General features: G+C 38.6%; 4 protein-coding genes across 5 annotated transcripts; 2 read left to right on the top strand and 2 right to left on the bottom strand.

Annotated features, from left to right (window-relative positions):
- Window positions 1–191: 191 nt before the first annotated feature.
- On the bottom strand, window positions 192–2131 carry LOC117642080 (ubiquitin-conjugating enzyme E2 T-like). The gene is made up of 5 exons (XM_034379896.1): window positions 1870–2131; window positions 1482–1551; window positions 1197–1401; window positions 978–1115; window positions 192–879 (listed from the first exon to the last, which is right to left on the bottom strand). The coding sequence occupies exons 1-5, from the start codon at window positions 1982–1984 to the stop codon at window positions 814–816; spliced, it is 594 nt and encodes a 197-aa protein (XP_034235787.1). The 5' UTR covers window positions 1985–2131; the 3' UTR covers window positions 192–813.
- Window positions 2132–2162: 31 nt separating this feature from the next.
- LOC117642078 (splicing factor 45) lies at window positions 2163–4379 on the top strand. Its single transcript, XM_034379894.1, has 9 exons — window positions 2163–2316; window positions 2503–2627; window positions 2755–2862; window positions 2958–3042; window positions 3118–3205; window positions 3297–3534; window positions 3648–3884; window positions 3971–4145; window positions 4224–4379. Exons 2-9 carry the CDS (start codon window positions 2508–2510, stop codon window positions 4319–4321), a joined length of 1149 nt encoding a protein of 382 aa, XP_034235785.1. The 5' UTR covers window positions 2163–2316; window positions 2503–2507; the 3' UTR covers window positions 4322–4379.
- LOC117642076 (GON-4-like protein) lies at window positions 4322–8131 on the bottom strand. 2 transcript variants are annotated; one of them, XM_034379892.1, is made up of 11 exons: window positions 7776–8131; window positions 7483–7702; window positions 7354–7400; window positions 7146–7269; window positions 6833–7025; window positions 6489–6754; window positions 6224–6405; window positions 5935–6136; window positions 5693–5848; window positions 4841–5608; window positions 4322–4746 (listed from the first exon to the last, which is right to left on the bottom strand). In XM_034379892.1, exons 2-11 carry the CDS (start codon window positions 7690–7692, stop codon window positions 4696–4698), a joined length of 2199 nt encoding a protein of 732 aa, XP_034235783.1. In that variant the 5' UTR covers window positions 7693–7702; window positions 7776–8131; the 3' UTR covers window positions 4322–4695. The 2 variants fall into 2 exon arrangements, with proteins under 2 accessions (XP_034235783.1, XP_034235782.1); XM_034379891.1 differs by having other exon boundaries at window positions 7483–8131.
- On the top strand, window positions 8131–11039 carry LOC117642077 (Meckel syndrome type 1 protein-like). The gene is made up of 10 exons (XM_034379893.1): window positions 8131–8335; window positions 8419–8623; window positions 8691–8846; window positions 8927–9033; window positions 9111–9242; window positions 9328–9547; window positions 9630–9792; window positions 9892–10026; window positions 10126–10367; window positions 10457–11039. Exons 1-10 carry the CDS (start codon window positions 8259–8261, stop codon window positions 10757–10759), a joined length of 1740 nt encoding a protein of 579 aa, XP_034235784.1. The 5' UTR covers window positions 8131–8258; the 3' UTR covers window positions 10760–11039.
- The last annotated feature ends 204 nt before the right edge of the window (window positions 11040–11243 follow it).

Below are 11243 nucleotides of genomic sequence, written 5' to 3'. Positions count from 1 at the left end.
AATGGTTTTCAATGAAGAAACATAACACTTATGAGAGTAAATTGTAGAAGACACATATTTAAAAGTCACACAGGTAAAGAGGCAAAGGAAACTTAATTTCCTTCCCATTGTCTTTCTAATCTGAAACTCGATTTTCTTCCAATTGTATTTCTAATCTTTCCTTTCCTACCTTTCTAAGAATGATTGCTAGGCTAGCCACATCAATTTTTTTTTCAAACAAAGAAACATTACAACAGGGAAAGTAAATTGAAATAGTCAAGTAGACAACTATCAGAAGTCACACACACATTAATAAATCTTGGTTTTCTTCTACTTTTCTAACTGATCTTGATTTTCTTCTACATTTGATTCTAATCTTGATTTCAACCCCTCCTAAGGAAACCATCCTGAAATGCACTAGGAGAGCATCCTAATTCACTTGGGCACTAGGGAGTTAGGACGACTTTCTTAGGAGGGGTAGATGTTCTTATCATTCTAACTATACTAGGTAATTCAGATCAGCCACGCATTAAGGTAAGCATGCAGTTCCACCAATCACGTCCGCACCAATCCTCCTGGCCTACCATAAGACTGTGACTCTGCCTCTGCCAGGAACAGCGTGTGACTGCAAGCTACCAAAGATGCACAGCAGAACTGAATTAACATTGAAATACTGAAATGGTATTTGGCAAGCTAGACACATCAATAGTTTTCAAACACGAAACAGTAAAGAGGGTAAAATTGTCAGAGACATATGTTTTGAAATCACACAAACAACGTGCTTTATGAATCGTAATTTTTTTTTAGATCTTGGTAACTTTTTCATAACTGCAATCACTCCATTTTTTGTTTATGACCTGAAGAGCTGGGGGGTGTTTGAGAGCTGAGGTCCTCAGAGCCCTAGCAACAAAAATTTTACAAAGTTCATTAGTTGTACACTTTGAAGCTTTGACAGAAAATGAAATAATTCACTACAAGAAGGAGTGTCATAAACTCACCTTTGAATTCTCATTGTTTGCACCAGTGGCAGAGTTGGAACCATTAGCAGAGTTTGGCTGAGTTTGGCAGGCATGTAGAAGCGTGTGTTCCTTGGCACTCCTTTCAAATTCTTTCTTGTCAGTTACATATTGGCGTGCCTAAATATTGCAGTGACACAGACATTTAGAACAAACTTGTAATTATTAAAGTGGAAAAGTCTCAGAAATTAAGTTACTTACAATACCATCCATGAGTGGATCATCTGGATTTGGAGTTGCCATCAGTGATTGAATTGCAAGAAGAACACCTTCAATGGTGACCACTGGGCGCCAGCAACCAGTTGGGGGTAATTTCAAGAGCTCCAGGCAAATACGGCCACTGGTATCGATATTAGGATGATAGACTGGGGTCTTGAAGCGAACCATGGGTGGCTCATATGGATATCTGCAATATGGAATTCCAATTGTCATGCAGATTGAGGTAGGAAATAAAAAAAAAATCTTAATGGTCTCATTTATATTTACCGGTCAGTGATAGAGACGTCTAGTTTAAACACCCCAGATTCGTATGGAGTTCCAGCCAATCCTATTATAGCTGAAAACATAACATTGCGATAATGAACAGGTGAGTTGTCCAAAGCTGTAAACCTTCAAATGAGACAAATAGACGGTCCTATAGATCGGCTGAGAATGAATTCGTTCATGGAAAATTCCAGTACAACCAAAACAAGTTAAAATTTAGATATAAGAAGATCATTTCAGTCAAACATGTTGATCTGAGTCAATCATATAGTTTTGTAGGTTACTAACTCACGCATAGAATCATTGACTCCAGAATTCTCCAGGAACGAATATTCATTGAGCACAAATAAAGAAAGTCACAGAAGTGTTGGTTCAAGCAATCATGACTTACTGGCTCGGAGTTCCAATACGTTATCTTCGCTGATCGGACACAATGAGATTCCCGCTGGAGGCTGTTTCGCGATTCTCTCCAGTTCCCGCTTAACACGGACATCTTTCTTCGCCATTTAGAATGCCACTCTATCGGGAAACTGCGTCAAGAGTTGACTGAACGCTTCAATCTGCGCGTCAAACTGAAATATGGAGGCAATCGATGAAAGCAAATTGGTTTACAAGACCTACAAGACACACCATTCAAAATTTACACAATGTTTTTCCCGCACAACTTTCTCATAACTTCGAGATGGCGTCTGCTTCTGCTTCGATAGTTTACGACGGCGACGCGGCTTCGGGATTGTTTGGACAACAAACTGTGTATTCGCTCTAAATACATTGGCGATACTCCGACGATTGGCAAATATTCTGAACGGAGAGACCATCAGTTCTGTGGTTTCGTAAGGTAACTTGAATTTTGTACCGCTATCATTTCCTTGCTTGGACGGTTGTCTGTATGTGCAGGTTATGTTTCTCTAGTTCATGTTTTCCGTAATGTTTCCGACTGAACGCGTTTCTTCCCTTTTCTGCGCCTCCAAGCCAAAACTAGTTTGGTGCTTGTTTGATTTATTTCCATGCGTCTGCCTGGTAGGTACCATGTCACTCTATGACGACGTCGACGCCATCAAACAGAAGAACGACCCGGTTGCAGGCTGGTCCTCTGGAATTAAGCTTTTTCAATCTCAATTACAATTAAAAAAGGCTGCTCAGACTCAGGTAACTTCACCTTGATTCTGGACCTATTTTCCCATTCACCATTTTATGAGCGTAATGAGTTACTCTGGTACACGAGGTAAAACTGTCTGCTAGCTTCCTTCCAATATTTTGTATTGTTTCTTTTCAGCCCAAAAGAGACCAAACTCGAAGAATAGGAGGATCGGTCTTACCTCCTGTAATCGACCTGAAAACCAAAAAAGATGATGATGATATATTTGGAAGTGTTCACTCAAAGGTATGCATGAATTCGGGACAAATCTGCTCCTAGTTGCTTATAATACATCTGAGATTCTAAATGCAACTGCTAAATCCCTTATAACTTTACTTTAGCCTGTTTCATCAAACCGCGATGACTGGCAAGTTGAGGGAGAGTATGACCCTACGTGGCCAAATGATTATGAAAAGGTGATCATAGGTAAGAGAATATCAATTTTATTATTGTGTATGTTCAATGTACTTAAATTTTATAGCAGGTTTTATTGTATTTCAGAACTGAAAGAAAAACGTGAGCGTGAGAAAGTTAAGGAAGATGATGATAGAAGGAAACGAAGGGGTGAAATTCCAAGACCTCGTGAAGGGTAAGTCTGGTATAGTTTATTTATGATTTAGGCAAGCCCTCAGTCACTCTAGAAAAATAAGTTAAATTTATTTCACATTGTTTTCATGCAGACGGTTTGAAATGTCTGAGTTACCTCGACCTATGGAAGAGGAGGAAGAAGACAGTGAACGCACTGAGCGAGTGTCAAATCTTGGTTCTACTCCAAGGAGTGGTGGCGCAGCCATTGCTCCACCACCTTCCTTGCAGGAGTCCAGCCCTGCTCCAGAATCACCCTCAGGACCCAAGCCTGCCCCATCATTTGGCGGTGGCTCAGTTGCAGCAAAAATTATGGCCAAATTTGGTTACAAGGTTTGTACTCGTTCCTTTTTGCCTTGCTTCTCTTTTGTGTCAGCTGGATATGGTTTTATGGAAAATCCTTTGATGCAACATAAAATTGGTTTCAATTTTTCATTGATTTACAGGAAGGGCAGGGTCTTGGAAAAAAAGAGCAGGGCATTGCAATGGCTCTGCAGGTAGAGAAGACAAGTAAACGAGGAGGCAGAATCATCCATGAAAAAGAAATGATGCCTCCTCCACAATTTGCTGTACCTGCTGCTCCAGCCTCCATGTCTCAAGCTGCAACCACTAGTACACACCAGACTCCTGAACCATCAATAACGGAAATAATGAGACAACCCTCGAAAGTTGTTCTACTCCGGGTAAGTAGACCTCCTCCTCAATTCATTTTTACTTTTGTAAAATTACTTGAAAGATGGTACCAATCCATTGTTCCCTCTTACTCCAGAATATGGTGGGTCCTGGTGAGGTTGATGAAGATTTGGAACCAGAAGTTAAAGATGAGTGTAATACTAAATATGGTGATGTTATCAAAGTTGTCATTTATGAAATTCCAAATAACCCTGCTGATGAAGCAGTTAGGATATTTGTTGAATTCAAGCGTATGGAGTCTGCCATTAAAGGTATATATACATATCAGTTCTAAACAGGGATTTGTTGTTTAAATTGTTCCAATTAAACTGTAACATTTTATTTTTCAGCTGTGGTTGACTTAAATGGAAGGTTCTTTGGAGGACGGCAGGTGAAAGCTGGATTTTACAGTTGGGACCGGCTTCAGGCTCTTCAACTTTTAGACTGATTACTTTGTATTGTATTTTATTTTATTAAATTAGTTATTAAAAAAATGAGAAACAAAAGGTTTTTATTGTTTCCCTAACATTTTATCACAAGCCGTATACATTCTTTAACCTCTTTCACACCAGGTGTTTTTCTGTCCGTGCATTAATAAAGATTCAAAGGAACTACGTAATATGACCCTTTTAGGTATGAGTGAGATGGGAACAAAATAATTACATGTATAACAAAATTTTAACATGCTTCACAAATTTGTTACAAAAGAATAATAAATCCTGTTAGGTTAACAAACAGGAATCTTTCTTCAAACAGTTAGCTGATAAATAAAATCGACAGAAAAGCAAACAAGACTGCCATAACTTACATCCTAAAGGCAAATTATTGCATCTGTTGGATAAGACTCATTAAGATTTGGAACCTGCTGCTGATCTGAAAAAAAAGAACATAAATACAAAAATAAAATACAAAAATCAATAAATCTTAATACACATTTTAAGCAAAGTCTAGGACAAAACTGAATTACCTCATCTAAAGTCCTGTGGGGCAGCTGTGAACTAATTTTTGTAAGAGTCTTCATTTTATCAGGTTCAGATTGGAAGGTGCATAGAATGATTCGATCCTCGTCCCGAGTCCAGATAGCTCCTTCAGCATCATCTTTTGATTCTACTTCATTGTCACAGCTAAAGTTTGCACCAGATATTTTTACATTGTCTTCAGTGCCCTCATCTGTTTCACTAATTGCCACATCTTGTGGTGCATCTTCCTCAATTTTCACATCTTCTTTTTCCCCTTCCTTCTCATTTTCTATGTTTATCAATTTGGTTGTTATATTTTCCATAACAATATCACAATTTGAGACATCATCTGGGATATCTTCCTGTTTTACAACATCCTCTTCAACCTCCATAGCAGGTGCATGGGTACTTTGTTCTGCAGTGCCATTGTTTTTATTTGAACCTTGTTCCTCTCTTGTATCTTTGTCCTCACTTGTCAGTAGCATATTTGAAAACATAGGAAATTCAAGAACTGGAGGTTTGTCTTCTTCGCTTGAAAGGGGGACTGCCATTGCCTCTTGGTCATTTATTAATAGAGGCGGAGAGGAACCCATTTTCGCATTAACTGGTTTGCGAGGACATCCAACTCTGTTTAATGACAAAGACTTTGGAGTGGTTGTCTTTTCACCTGGTGGTTTTGAGATTTTAGGTCGCTGACGAGGAGATTTTACTTTAGTAAATGCTGCTTCATCATCAGTCTCAGCGCCTTGCTTTCCATCGTCTGGTTTGGAAGCCATCTAAGACAAAGTGAAAAGGCAAATGAAATGGTTACTGTTTCCAACAAAGAGGAGTCAACAATTAGAACAAGAGCCTCATAGTACCTGAGATAACCGTCCGCGGCGCGATCGGGTGCGAGAAAGTTTTGGGTGATCCCCTTTAAGTCGTTTAATATGGCTACTCATAGATCCACCAGGGAAATCTATTCTTACTGGTCGTAGTCCATGATCCGTTTGCATAAAGATCTTGCCAGCTATAAACTGTTCACAGAAAAATGTTTTAAAATGTTAAATTTATAATACATGGATTTGAAGATTGAAGAAATAAAAATATAGTTATTTGATACCTTGATGCCACAACCTCTACAGTGTTTGGTACGATTACTAAAAGTAGGGTCATTAGAGTCATGACAACAGCATTGGCAATGTTCTCCACCAAAGGGATCGTCATTTTCTGGAGGGATCTCCACTCTTTCAAAAGTTTCTTCCTCACCAGAATATTCACCATCCATATCTTCACAGCGGACTAAGTCAAAGTCTGTAATTTTGCTTTGGAAACACAAGGGCATTGAGTTACTCATATTTTGTACTAATACATGAAACTAATGATTTACTTAGTTTCAAAAGAAATATTACCTTTCAGGAGGCTGTTCTGATGGTAAAAGTCCAAGGAAGGATTCAACTAAGTACGAGTTACCCCGTAGTAAGGGTAAAATAGTACTACGCACCGTCTCTAATGTTATGTCAGGAGTTTCAATCAGGCGCACAATGCTTGCTTGAACCTTTCTTAACTGTTGTGGTTGCTTGGCAAAACAAACCTAAGAAACAGGAGACAGCTAATAAATGAGAATACATTACAATTACAATGTCATAAAATACTTCCAAATAAGTTGAACTATACCTCGAGCTTCCGCAAAAATGATGACATTTCTGTGAGTGCTAAATGTTCCATAAATTTGCCACACTGTATGGCTTGCTTTGGCAGAAGAAATAACAAGAATTCTTCGCCAAGATCAGGCTGTTCTTCAAATAAATTAATTACTCTGTGGTACAGGTCGGTGACACTTTGAGTCCTATCCAGTTCATTCACCAGCTCCATAAATTTAGAAAATTGAGGCCCGGAATCATATCTTTCCCTTATCTTTCCAATATAGGATGCAGCAAATACTAAAATGAATAAAGGTTACAGGAAAACATAAACATCAGAACCAAGGATACACAGAGCTGAAGTTAGAATGTGTTTACCCATTGCTTTATCAGATGTCATTGTGCACTGATCAGGAACAACCAATGGAAGAGCATTTTCGAGATCTTTTTGCAATTGGTTTCGCTTTTTGAGAACACGGTTGCGATTACGAAGATGGGCAGATTTATTACTGGCAGCATTTTGATGACTTGAGCTAGTAATAGAAGATGGAATACCCTCTTCTTCTATGTCCTAAATCATTTCAGACAGAGAAACAAAAGAAAACACACATAAATACCAGAAGTAGCCAACTTTCCTAGTGGTAATGACATGATTTAGAGACACAGTAGTCCTAGAATTAACAATACATACACCAAGGTCATCAGTGTTGGATTCTAAACCTTGATCCAAGGAGAAATCAGCTTGAGAATCTGGGTCTTTACTACTGGCAATACACTTTTCTGCACATCGAAGAGCAGCATCAAGAGAATTCATTCTGTTTGAACCCAACAGGAACAAGTTGTGATAAAAGTAAATTAAATCTAGTTAACAGAAAAATACATAAAGTAAAAAGACAAACCCAGCTGCCAAATCGTGCACTGGAGTTGGAGTTGAACCGGTTGAATCCTGGAAATTAAGATGAATAGTATCGACGAACAATATGACAGCACACAAAAAAATGAGAAAGAAACAGTCGGTTTAAAATTACCTCTTCAAGCACCTTTCCTTGAGATTTCTTTTTGACCGATTTTCCATTTTTGGCTTGTCGCTGGTAGTCATATTTTTTGATGATAGGTGTCACATGTTTTAATGGTGAGGTCACCTTGGGTATTGTCTTTTTCAATACAGAGCTTGTTGAGAGTGTACTTGAAGATGTTGAAGTTGAAGAAACAATGGGAGACTGAGAAGAATCCTCCATTCTAAAAGTTCTTCAGTGAACAGTGAAGGTGTGAGCTTTTCCCAACTAGGCTATTACTTCCATTATATATACTGAGTACACACTAGATGCGGTACACCTGGTCAATTCTTCAAGCAGCAAGTTAGCGTTGGAAATGAGCGAAACCATTGCACGTGCACGAAAAACAAGTACACCAACAAGCAGAACCCAATCCTAACCTCGATACTCGATTGTACCAGTGTACCAAAACCAAAACAAAGCCCACGTGACTTGATAGCAAACAGTTTTGACGGAGGCAAAATTTTCAAACTGTCTTGAAACGGAAAATGTTTATTTTCCCCCGTAAGTACCTGAGATATTTGACAAAATTTCATAAAATTATGTATGAAAACTATTTTTGAATGGTTTTGAAGCTTGTAATGAAATTTCATAGGCTGTGTTTACGGCTCAGAAAGTTTGAAGGTTGGTAATGCGACCTGTCTCTCCTTCTCTCTCTCGCCGTTCACTCTCTGTTGTTTGTTTGGATGTAAAGTTGAGTTGTTGGTTCTATTTCATATTTCACATATTTCTATGAGCCTTTAACCGAAATGACACACGGGGAGGAGAGAGACGCCTTTACTGGCATTTACAAAACTAACGACCCAATACAAAATTTGAAAATAAGGTAGTTTCTTTAGAATGAAATTGTTTTTCTTTTTCAAGATTAACTTAAAAAAATACCAACAACTATTTGATTGATTTATCCAGGGTACATCTGAGACATGTGAAGGCTGCTCATATTCCTCTGCCTCAATTTGTTAATGAAGATCAAGAGCGTGATCTTGATGGAGCTTCATCTGCATCAGCTACTGCGTCTGTTACAGTATCAGGAACCAGCCAAGCTCGTGGGAACAGCTCAGATGACGAGATTAAAACATTTGCTTGGCAAGAAAAAGTTTTCAGCCGTTATGAGGTAAGCTGCATATAGAGATTTTGTTTCTTCCCACTGAGCTGTTTGTGTCATCAATACTTTGATACAGATTGACCTCTACAACGATATTTCCAACTGCCACACTGCCCTTCAAGAACAATACCACAAGGAAATAAGAACAATAACAAGCGTCCATCGACAGAACTCTCAACAGGACCGCCTGTTTACTTATGTCCATAACGATGATGTTTCATCAATTCAAGAAGTAAGATCTCCCTTAATTTGTAAATTGATTTATTTATTAGTGGTTTTCAATACTGACAGCTTTTTATTTTTTCTATTTAGGATGAAGATACACCAACACTCTCCAGTGAGCCACATCATAATCATTTAGTCATAGCTATGAGACAACTTCAGACAAAGCAAAGATATGTTCCTAGAAATATTTTTAGGTAAGTTCTCATTTGAAGTATGTATCAGTTTCTATTGAATATGACCATGGTCTTAGTGGAATGAAATGAATGTTTAGGAGAGAGAAAATGAGACGTCGACAGGTTTTGGTTCAAGAAGGCCAGGGAAATGCTGAGTTTCATCTTCAGGGACTTCCCCAAGCTGCCTGCCAGAGAATGTATATTATGGCCGATCTAAGTTCCTTAAATGAGTAAGAAGTTGATTCAAACTTCCTAGTCCTGATTTACTAATCACCTCTATAGATAATTATTTTCTATATTACTTATATGTTGCAGTGTTGGGGCAAATGAGTATGTCTTGTGTGTTGTTCGATGGAATGCTGCCAGTGGCTCTTTATTTGTTTCACCTGATATATGCGGCCCTCCAACAGAATCTAAACCATACCGGATAGAAGTGGATGGAGATGCACGTAATGTATATGAATATTGGCTTGAGCTTGCCTCTTCTGATACGAGTGAAGAGGAAAAAGTTAGGGAAGCTGAATTGAGATCTAAGGTACAGCATTTCACTTGTTCTTGCACTGTGCTGATTGCTTTCCAAGTATTTCTAAATCTTAATACTTTTATTTCTATCTCAGGTATATCGCCATCAGTCAGACCTACGAAAGGCTAGAATTGGTGACGATTTCTGTGCTTGTCAGAGTGGTACTCTATCAGTAAATATTTTTGGTCAGATAAATATTCTTCAAAATTTTGATGACCACAATCTCTTTATACATTACTTCATAGATTTGCCTAGAGGTACTGTGTTGCAAAACAAAATTAATTGAAAAATTGAAAAGACCATAAACATCTTTTAATTTCTTTTCATATAAATTTTGAAAATCTTGTTCTCTTAAGGTTGGAGTTCTGATTCTGAAGAATCTCTCGCTGGCATAAGTGCATCATGTAAGGCATCTAATGGCTGTGTCCACCTGGGCCACCCACTGCAGTTTAATTTGAAGCTTAGTCTATCTGAGCTGGAAGATTCTTCCGGTTTGTATTTAGTTTAGACCCACAAATCTTTTTATAAAAATTTCATTCATGTTCAATGCTCTTTTTGACTTTAAAATATTCATCTTTTTTAAATAACAGACGTTGTTCCAAGGTGGCCCCAATTGATGTTTGAAGTTCTCTCCATGGACTGGTGGGGTCGCTTCCGAACCGAGGGTTATGGATACGTAACACTGCCCTCAACTGCTGGACAGCACCATGTCACCACTCACACGTGGAGGCCTATTGGAAATTCGCCTGTGAGTGAGTTACGCCGTTTCTTCATCGGTGGCAACCCAGAACTTGAGGATATCACCTATGTCGGAATTCCTCATGAACATGAGGTTTGTGTTATATTTCTACTGGGATTACAACTATAATAAGTCTTTTCATGTGCCCCTATTTTCCCTTGTATTTGTAAATATGTTTGAAGGGACCTCTTCTTGGAAAGTACGGTGTCCAGACTGTCCCCAGTGGAAGTGTTGACACAGTCTTCAATGTGGTGCTGCAGTCATCATCCCCATCAGGCAGAGCCATGTCAACAGCACCTTCAGCATTGCTGGAGCGTCTGAGTGCAGCCACCCTGGTCAGCAGTGTGAACCAGGTCCTTGCGGCCTTCAGAAGAGCACACGAGCGCATGCTTGCTGCCAAACAAGGGCTGGACCTCAAGGACCTTAACGACCTCAAAGGCACCGCCACAGAGACCGCCACTGACACACAAGAATCTGTGATGTGATAGCCAGCTACGTACAGTTACATCCTGAGAGTCATCTTTATTGATTCAGTATTATGTGTGTGTCTGTTCAACTTAAAGAGCACTAATTTTGTGTGATTAGTACTATGTATGTATCTGTTTGTTTGCCTATACAAGAGCACTGAGTTTGATGTGATTTAGTCAGCACATTTTCTCTATAAGTGCACCTGATGCCTGTGATTTGATGAAACATTTGTTTTCAAAACCATGCCAAAGATTTTTAATACCTTGCAAAGTCAAAGTAAATTTTCTTACACCTTAATTGTTTTAGCATTCTTTAATCCTTGGACTGTTTTCTGTTGGGTGAATCAGATAAAATAAGATAAAATACAGTAAGCGGCCTGTTTGTTTTGTTCTCTTTTTTTAATTAAAACAAATGGGAAAAATTTCAAGAAACAAATGAAAAGTTGTTTTTTTTTTTTTAACACAGACTGAGTGTTGGCGAGGCAGAGGAGGAAACATAAAT

This window comes from Thrips palmi, unplaced genomic scaffold (assembly GCF_012932325.1).
Source record: "Thrips palmi isolate BJ-2018 unplaced genomic scaffold, TpBJ-2018v1 HiC_scaffold_16, whole genome shotgun sequence".
Lineage (NCBI taxonomy): Eukaryota > Metazoa > Arthropoda > Insecta > Thysanoptera > Thripidae > Thrips > Thrips palmi.
This window is presented reverse-complemented; position numbering and strand designations above follow the sequence as displayed.